Source organism: Populus euphratica, unplaced genomic scaffold (genome assembly GCF_000495115.2).
Source record: "Populus euphratica unplaced genomic scaffold, PopEup_1.0 scaffold854.1, whole genome shotgun sequence".
In the NCBI taxonomy this organism is placed as follows: Eukaryota; Viridiplantae; Streptophyta; class Magnoliopsida; order Malpighiales; family Salicaceae; genus Populus; species Populus euphratica.
In genome coordinates this window covers 52,141-62,401 of record NW_011500718.1, presented here as the reverse complement: position 1 = coordinate 62,401, position 10,261 = coordinate 52,141, and the positions used below count along the sequence as shown (strand labels likewise).

Sequence of the window (10,261 nt, the reverse complement as noted above, 5' to 3'; positions counted from 1 at the left end):
CCTACACGAGCAATTAACACTTAAATTAAGCACTTCATTATTTAGTATATTAACCTCATGGTAGGTATTAAAGTATATCAACGGTAGAATCGTGGTCAAATTAGCATAGTATGTATCGGCAACCTTTCCATGAGTGTCTTCAATCTTGATATTGTAGAGGAAGAAGCGGCCAAGGAGTTCACTGTTGATGCATTTGCTAGGAAAGGGATTTTAATCGTGATGAAAGATTAGAGATTGTCTTTGCTTGGTACTTGAGAATTGTTGAGGATTGTGTCAAAATTTATTGATTTTAAGATGTTTAGTTGCATAACTTCGATGATGAATGAAAGGTTAGCTCCTTGCTAAATGTAGCACGATGCTAGAGCCAATTCGCATCCTTTACTACATTTTGATTCGATTAAGTAGAAGAATAACAATAAAAGAAGAAACACAAACCTTAATTTAGAATTTATTGATTCAGGAACTACCTCTTTAGGGTAAGAGGAAGATAAACAAGAGAAACTAAATAGCGTTAAATCTTGATGCCAACAAGATTTAATAGCGTTAGGTCCTATTAACTATATACATAAACTCATTGTATTATGAATCATATTATAAACATAAAATATTTATACTATAAACAATACTATAACACTAGAGCGCATTGTATTTTATGTTTTTAGTTAAAAAATATTGTTGAATCCAACTTAGCAGGACCCCATCTCGCTGTCTAGCAGAATCCAGTGTTAAATCCAACCACCTAGCCAAACTCAATAACTTTTAAGCTTCTTAACCGCCTGAACTAATGCCATTAGTTCCTTCTTTACAATTAGATCTAAGGCTCTTTTAAATCTGACATTGCAGCGAAACCAGATCACTTATTATATTCTCTATACTCTTTATATTTATTTTACATTTGAATTTTCAAATTTGTTATTGACTAGCAGTCCAATATGCTAGTATAAATAATGGTGTGAGAGAGAGGACTCCTTTTAAAAGTAGTTCTAAAATTTCAAGGCCTGTGAATGTCCTAAAGGCACATTTTACTTTCCCTGACAGAGAGAAATTGACGAATGGTTTGCATAAGCTATTACTCCACTTGAAAAGAAATCGATTTCTCGAAGTTTGGGGATGTATAGGAATTTTCTTTCAATTTGTTTTAAGACATCGAGGTCAAATTGTCTCTCCCCCTCTGTCACAGCAAAGGCCTTCCGATTCCAAGGCAGAGAATCAGTCAACCCTCCTCCAGCTTCCAGAAATATGAATACCGAGGGCAACCATGGGAGGAGCGTCTCGACTTCAAAACAATCTCAGATTTAACCAGAAGGCACAAAAGAGAACATCAGTAAAAAATTATCATCAATGGTATACAATAATAGAGCCCTACACCAGGTAAACTACAAATGAAGGCCATCATTACCTTCTTCCTTGACCAGGAGCAAGATCTGTAGCTCATACACACATCTGACCTCCTCCTATACGAGAAAGCTCCCCCCTCCCCCCACGCAAAATGGAAGGGGAAGAAAAGGAGGAGCTGCGATGACATTCGCATCATCATGTCACTAGAGTATATGACTCTCGTGTACTCAAAAACCATTTTTTATCCCAATACGCAAAAACCATTTCTAGATCAGCGGTTAACAAGCCAACCTGGCTTGAACAAAGGATCTCGCTTGAAGTCACAACCTGTGACAGAAGTGGACTCTCCAAGACAACAGAAACACTGCAAACATTGCATTTTGATTACAGGTTATATTCAGCCCCCATCGAGTTTTTGTTACCAAAAAAAAAAAAACAACAATGACCAGCCTTGTAACAGACAACAGTGTCATCAGGGTACATTGCAAACAGTTTGATTCCTAGACAGGCATGACAAGAATCACAGACACTCTCATCATTTATCTGAACATTTCGTGATCTTTCCTCCAATCTTGCAAGTTTTGCATCAACATGTAGAGCACCGGACAGATTATGCACAATCTGGAAACGTTACAAAAAGTTTAGACCGGCATAGGCAATGGAATATGGGACCAATTGCAAAAATAATTGTTTTATTTTTTTCTTAGATATGTTCTAAAGAAGAGTTCAGTATGAGCATTAGGTAAATTCAGATGGGAATAGTTCAACAAAGCTAAAAGATCCAATAATGCAAGGATGAGAGTAAAATAGGCCTTAAAGGTCATGTTGGGAAAAGCTATTAGCATAGGTCTTTCAGATAGCTTCAAGTAAAAACCTTACTTGTCCTTGGCAATGATGGTGAAGTCGAGCCCTCAACATTCTTACTATTGTATCCGAGGCAAGTTGGAGGGGCATGTCTGGGGACAATGTCTGCAACACAAAATCATCTCTCAACAAGAGGCAAAAATGATTCAAGAACTTGACAATCCACCCAAGAATTCTAGAGAAGGAAACAGGTACCAACAATCAATGTTAGAGCATCTCTCTATCGAATTGAATAAGAACAGAAGATCCTCGAGTGTATTAATTATGATTATAGGGCAGAGCCAATAGGTAATTAGTTAACACAGGCTTGGATACCAAGACAGGTTAGAGAGAGCCAACCCAACCAGCAGCAACTATATCACTAAAACAACAAATTACAATCACTTTCATTATTTTGCACAAATATATATCCAGACTAGATATCATCCATAATCACTTTCAATGGTAGCTGGACCTCATGTACCCCTTTAAGATGATGGCCTTCCCAGTGTGGAACCCTCTAATAGAATTCTTACACATGGAGGCAAATAACAGAAATATAAGAAAATGAGAACATCTTAAGTATTATGTTGCCCTTTTCTCCCTGCTAGAGTTGCAGAATATTGAGAAAGTTTAAACTTAATTTCTTGAACTCAAAAGCAAGCCATTAAGTAAAAGTTGTACTAGCATGCATGTGCTGAGACAGAAAGGAACAAGGATAGGTGGATTTTCTACCTCTAGAACTTGCAAAGGATCCAATGATTCTCCATGATTATGCAGAAGTCTAACAGCAGCATTAAACATGGGCTCTTTACCATTTTGTGGATCCAAATACATATCAAGTAACCTGAAGAGATCACATCAGAGAGTGAAAAACCCATTAGTAAGAAAATTTATGTGCATTAGTTTAGAAAGAAGGGAAATAAACAAAAAGGGATAAACAATAAGAAACTAACTGCATATAGGTATCTGGTCTGCCAATCTCTGCACAATATTGTTCAGCAGCTTCACTATCCTCCAGCTTCCTGAGAGAGCATATGTTACTTAAAATATACACCATTAACAATCAACCAAGCAATGAAAAGACAGAGATGTGCAACACAGCAGCCCCTTGAATTCATTAAAATATACACCATTGACAATCAACCAAGAAGTAAAGAAAGAGAGAGGGAAGTGCATCACAACAGCCTCTTGAATTCGAATTTGAAATTTGTGGCTAATTGCCAACAAAAACCACGAGGACCATGATAGCTATTATGCATTTTTCTTATACAAGAATATTTGATTAGTGAAGAAAGTATATAATGTAACCACTATTAGTGAACCGAAAAATGAGGTTTTCTCAAAGCCAATGCATGTATGTCACCCTCTGATCCTTGCCCAACCAAATAAATTAACATTTGAATAAGCTGGCAAAATGTTCCTGCCATCAGAAGTGAAAAGGTGATTTTGAGGCTTACAAGGCCAAAATTTGTAGCACCAAAGTCTCTTGCCCTAATTTTCTGTATAGAATAGCCTGCCAAATAAAATCAGTAACTGATTAGCAAGATTTGATCAATTTGATATATAAAAGCATTGATGCCATTCATGGTTTCCCTATTAGCAGAAAGATACAAATGACACAAACACTGATTAAAAAGGGGGCCCTTAATAATGATCAAACAAGTAGAATAAAAAAGTGTGAGAAAGGAGATCCAAAGACCTTTTCCAGCCATAGCTCTGATTCCTCAATCAAGTCAAGAACCTCTTCCGGATCATACAAGTCTGATGACTGTAAGAATATCTGCAACCTTTCTCGCACAGGACTTTGAAAGATTGAGTTTCTTCCAAAATCAGAAATTTTTGTTTCCTCTAGCCTTCCATCATCAGGATCCTGGGAGGTACTTTCCACCTCAAAGGTTTCAACTGTTGACTTTGCAAGTGAGAGTGCATACAGTGTGTGGAATTGTGCGTCACAGGAGTCTTGATCTTCGATCAACCACTGGAGATATTAAGCCTGTTCATTTTACTATATACCCCACTCCTTGCAAGACCAGCAATACATCACATACTAACTGGACTGCAAGAGCTACCTATTATATCAATGGGACTTGGAAATTTGTAAATATTCAATAAATTTTCAAAGCTTAGAGAACATTCAGAATGGTAGTAAATTCACCAATGAGATGCCATAGAGTAAAAAAGGTGAAATTCTTAATTAGCAAGTAGTCAAGATTCAAAACTCATAATTAGCATATTCTCTGAAAACCAAGGCCTACCTGGTGAAAGCTGATTTACTCTTTTCTCTGATGTCAAAACTTGAACTGCGAGTACTGGGTTAACATCCGCAATCTAATAGGATTCACCAAATTGTGAATTAGCTATCAGCTTCAAAATTCTGTAAAAATAAAAGAAGACCAAATTCAAATGCTACATACCCAACCAAGATGTTGCAAAACCAAATCCTGATCAGACAGCTCCTCAAGAATTTTTGATGCCTCAGTTGCAGCGATCTCTCTGCCTGAGATAATATTTGTATTGCCATCCGGTAATTCATGCTCCATAGCAGGATCTTTCCATAGACCAGAAGAATAATTCCTTGCCAAAATACACCATATGGCAAGAGCCTTTGAGCTCATCCCTTTACTTGCATATAAGAAGGCAAGAGTCCGTGAATGCCCAGATTCATCTAACAGAGTTTCTAACTCCTCCTGCACCGCCCATGGAAGTTGCACAGTCATCCTTCAAGCAAGCTCCTGACAACAGCCCCTCTGTTTTGCAAGTCATTGGAATGCTAAGATTCCACAGGCTACTATTGACTTGGCCTCCAAACTATTTAATTTTGACCTCTAGCTACCAATTGTAGAATTTCAAACCCAAAGCAAGTGAATGGTTTGAATGTTGCCATCATTAGATGGCTCCTTTTACAAGTTCTGTATAGTTCCAAAATATCTTTGGTGAAACACAAACCCAGTGCAACGTTTTGAAATCAACAAACATTGATAAACCAAGACATAAGACTGTCTGTTTTGAGAGACAAATTACACCTGACTTCATCTAAGAAGTAAACAGTCCAAGGAAAGATGCAAATGCCATTTTCTTCACTTTACATTTTGTTAAAGAGATCAGCATTGAATTTGCATTGAAAGACAAACCAGCTAATTTGGAAATGAAGCCTATTTGAGTTGTAATAAGGAGATCAACATAAAGCTTTTTGTTAAAAAATTTAATATTGATTCAAAAAAACTTTTCTCCCTTAACTGCACATCATAAGAGTGACCACCAGCCTTAAAAGCCAAGTGGCAACTCTCTTCATTGATTTAAAATTTGGTAAATGCACATGGCAATGATTGATTCATCTGGTCCATCTGATCATCTCAAAACTCCATTACCAGGAAAAGAGTAAAACCTTCATAGGAAAAAATTATTTAATCAACTCCGGTAAAGAGAAAGTGACACATACCACAAGACAGCTGTTTCCAGAAGATGCAAGCTTTTCCATATCATTGACACGGTTGAGGGCTCTATAGAGGTACAACAGAAGTGTGTCAACTCCCTCTCTCACTGAAGAAGTCAATTCTTTTTCATGAGAAACCTCAAGATATCTTTAGAATCAATAGAAAAGAACAGAAACTGTAAGTTACAAGCTAATGACAGAATGGAAAAGATATAACATGTAACAGCTCAAAGCAAAGTCGCAGCCACCTGCTCATATTTTTTATTGCCAACTCAAGTAAATCAGCTCTAGTTGGTGGATTCAAGAGAAAATTTTCATTGACTGTAGTATCCACACCTGCTTTTTTAAGGAAAATAGCTCTTTGGATAGCCATCAACCCATCATCAACAACATCTTCAAGAGGAGCAGGGTGGGGTGCAAACCCCAATATCGGTTCCTAGGAACCTGAAAGGATAAGTTCAACACTATGATGACAAAAATGCAGAGCACTTCAATATAAACTTAATGTACTCTCCTCCAACAAAAACATGATAAAACAGGGCATAAACACATAATATACAGAGTTCTAGAAACTATTGCTCATCCATTTAACTGCACAATCAAGTAGTAGCATTTTTTATCCCATTCCATCTTTCAACCAATGCCAAACATATTTAACACAGGTCACCACCCTGACCAGGTATACTCAATCACAAACTAACCAACAAGTGTATAATTACACAGATGCAAACAAACAATCACCCCTTTTCAAGATCCCACTTTCAATCCTTTTTTTCATTTAGAATACTAATTCTTCTGTTATATAGATTGTGTGTATGTGGTTCCTTGATTCAAATTCATTGAACTACAGAAGGAGGCATGGTTACCTAGAATACACATGTTACAATCGATATTCTTTTTTGCTAGCGGCAACTCACATAGACAAGGGTGGAAAGGAATAAGAAGAAAATCAGGATTTTGGCATCTGTAATATGCATATATGCAAAAAGAAATGAAGAAATATCAAATGACAGATAAATGATCAATCCTTTAGAATATTGGGGCCAGTGAAGTTTATGGAATTAAGGGGAAGCAGATGTTCCATCCCTTATCAAAACAAAATTACTGACGAGGGAATGGGTCTGGAAAAATGAGATAGTAAGCACATACCAGCAGTGACCAGCGATTTGGATCTCGCATTATAAATGGAAACACTTCAGAAGGTTGCATTGTCTCGGATTGTAGAAAGTGATTAACAGCTTCCTCAAAATGCAAGTCAAAAAGCAGCAGGAACCCCACTTGAGCATGAACAAAGGATAGCATTTCATTAGACATCTCACCATTGCTCTCAAGCTCCTCCACCATGGAGATTGCTTCCTTAAAATTTTTCTTTCTCAGTAAATCTTTGATTTGTTCTTCAGTAGGTACTCTCCGGTAGCAAATAACCTGGCAATAATGAAGATGAAGCAGAAAAATCTATCAAATATCTTCTTAAATAAACCTGCATCCAGAAGCATACGGGTTGTTCCTAACCAGGACACAAAATCTTAAACAAGTATTTTGTGCCACTAATCCCATAAATCTCTTAACGATCAGATTGAAATCTAAACAACTTGCATTTAAAAAATGTACCAGGTATGCAAGAACAACAAAGTTCAAAAGAAAAGAAAGCCTCGGAGTTACTTTTGAAGATACTTTCTGAGTTTCTGGCTCAAGTTCCAAATGATCAGATAAATATTTCACTCGGAAACTCAGCTTAACACAGAACAATGACTAACTGTTCACAATTTAGCTTGTATAATTAAAAGTAAACCACCCAGAGACCTAAGGAGCACCATACATAAAACTAATATTCATGTCTAAAGATCAATAAAGGTGCAGTGAAATAATATAATCTAAGATGCAACCACTTCTCGCACCTTGGTGGGCGTTGCAACAGCAACAAGTGTCCCATTCCCACTTTCCTCGTCTGCAACAATGCATGGCCCAACTCCTTCACTGCCAAAACTAACAGTCTGTACACGACTACCTGATTTCTTATGATACAACTCCATCTTCCCGTCCCTCACTACCACTACATAAGAAGCCAACTCCCCAACAGAATCTGGACCCTTACGAAATACCAAACTCCCTCCAGCTGGCTGCCCATGGGCATCAACTACAATCCCAACATTATCCACCAACATCAACGCCTTCTTTTCTTTCCGCAATAACTTAAGCAATGCCAAACTAGACCCGTCAGGCATTGTAAAAATCACCCCACTTTGGCCAGTAACACACGAAAACAAACTATACCCATTAACCGTGCCAACAATTATGGAATCATTGATCCACACTATTGTCTTAACCCCATCAATACACTGCATTTCTTTCAAAACCGCAAAATCAACCTCCTTATCATTCTTACCAACTCTAAGCTCTACTAAAATCATTTTTGTCCCAATCACAGCAGCAAAAACATAATCACCCTCACTTTTTAGCCCAGAATCTTTACCTTTAACCCCATTAGCTCTAACCCCGCCTCCTAATCTGCTCAAAATTCGAGAACTTGCACTTGAACCGTCCAAACTGCTAGCACTGAATAAATCACTACACTCCAATTCACTACTCTTAATTCTCTTAGTGATGAAAGAAACCCCTTTCAAAAACCCCAGTTTCTTAACGGGTTGAACCAAACCCGAATCCGTCAGAAACAAAAAACCATCACAGAGAACAGCAACCTTTCCACTCTCATCAAGCAAGAGAACCGTGTCTAACGGCGAGTCACCAAAAGAAACTGATTTTAGCAGCGAAACATCTCGAAACGAAACATCAAAATCCAGTGTCGATTTCGGGTCTTTGGTGGGGGTTTTGTCATTTGCGTTTTCTGGGTATATGGAAAGCAGGAGAAGGGAACCAGATGAAGTGCCTAAGTAAATGAAACATTGAGAATTCGTTGAGATTGGTGAAATTGCAATGGATTTTATGTAAGTGTGAGAGTGAATGGTGAGGTCGAAGGTGAGTGATGGTTCGAGGACTGTTCGGGTAGTGGTGCGATCGGCCATAGCAGACACGGAAATTGAGGGTATGATCTGTTTCGAATTTTATAGAATTGGAGTTTAGATGAGTTTGCCAGCTGCGGAGCATCGAGAGTGATTTTTACCTTTCTTCTTGTGTTCAGATCAAGTTGTAAATTCCGTTGCAAATTCCATTTTGATAGGTGCTTTTATTTTTTTTCAGTTGTGTGTGTGTGTAAACATTACAAATATAATTTAAATACAAAATAAATTAATTATAAATTATACAATTCCAAAAAAATATAATTTAAAAATTTAAAATATTTATAAATAATTAAAATATTTAATTTAAAATAATTCAACTTAAATAAAATATTAAAATATTAAAAAAATAAAATATTTTAATACAAATATTTTAAATATAAAATTAAGTTAATAAAATCTAAAATATTCTTTATTTTGCTCAAATTCTTACAAAGTTTAAACTTCAAAATATGAATATAAATTCAATTTTAAAATTAATATTATTATTAACAAAAATACTAATAATAATTTTTAATATCATTATAATTTAAAATAATGATGAAAAAAATTATATTTAAATTGTTTAATTAATTAAATTAAACTAAATTTAATTTAATTTAATTTAGTAATTTTTTAAATCTAAAAAAAAAATATAAAATAAAACTGGAAGCCAAAATTTACTTGTTTACTGGCTATTTAGCTGCATGATAGTTTTTTAAAATCTATAATTACTTAGTTCTGTTATGATTAAAATAATGACTTCAACAAAAATTAATTCTTGATAAAAAGAAAGTATTTTATTAAATGAGTTATTTTTTTAATACTTTATTTTTAATATTTTTTATTAGTGGCATTTACTTTAATTAAAAATAAAGATAATTAAAATATTTAAAAAATAATAATTTAAACTAAATAAAAAATATATATCTTCAATTTAAACTATATTTTCTTGTTAGTACATTTCTCCTTTCTTAGTGAAAAAATGGTTCTTTTATCAAAAATATTTAAAAAAAAAACAGAAAAAACTTATCATGATATTAAAACAAGTTTCAATAAAAAAAAAACATTTGAAATCACATTAAATCTCATTTTCAACTACTTTTTATATGAAAATAACTTGGAAACCTCTAAGCACCCTGATAAAAAAAACAATTTTAATTTCAAAAACACCATAAAATCACTGAGAAAACCTAAAATTAAATTAAACTAAAAATATTCAGAGCCTCGATTTATTTTTTGTGATGATATAAAAGTTCAAAATCATCTAAATAACATATCTCAGTAAAAAAAAAAATTACTGTAACTACCTTTTCTTTCCCGTTGTTTTTAAATAGCTTTCTTTTCTTTTTTTTTGTCAAAACTTTATGTTTAACCATAAAATTTTAAAACTAAAGGGCCCGAATGAATAAATATAGAATTTATGGATAAAAATGAATTTTTTTACACAAATTCGATAAAAGCCCAGTTATGGTTTTTTATTTTATTTTTGTAATCTGTCTCCACCTTTCTGTGGTTATTTTAAATACTGTAAATTGAAATCTTATTTGATAAATTTGACCTGTAAAGAAATTCCAAAAAAAAAACATTTAATAGCCAAGAACATGGAGGGAAGAAAATAACAATACATAAAATATCACAAACACGT

The 10,261-nt window shown here is 34.8% G+C and overlaps 1 protein-coding gene across 1 annotated transcript; it reads right to left on the bottom strand.

Moving 5' to 3' along the window:
* Window positions 1-1,272: 1,272 nt before the first annotated feature.
* Window positions 1,273-8,798, bottom strand: LOC105116122 (transforming growth factor-beta receptor-associated protein 1 homolog). The gene is given in 15 exon segments (XM_011013327.1): window positions 1,273-1,702; window positions 1,789-1,959; window positions 2,218-2,307; window positions 2,917-3,028; window positions 3,138-3,206; window positions 3,642-3,697; window positions 3,884-4,171; window positions 4,237-4,253; window positions 4,440-4,512; window positions 4,599-4,871; window positions 5,624-5,765; window positions 5,866-6,028; window positions 6,031-6,061; window positions 6,767-7,042; window positions 7,516-8,798. Coding segments are annotated over 15 exon segments (2,979 nt in total). The 5' UTR covers window positions 8,641-8,798; the 3' UTR covers window positions 1,273-1,609.
* Window positions 8,799-10,261: the final 1,463 nt, after the last annotated feature.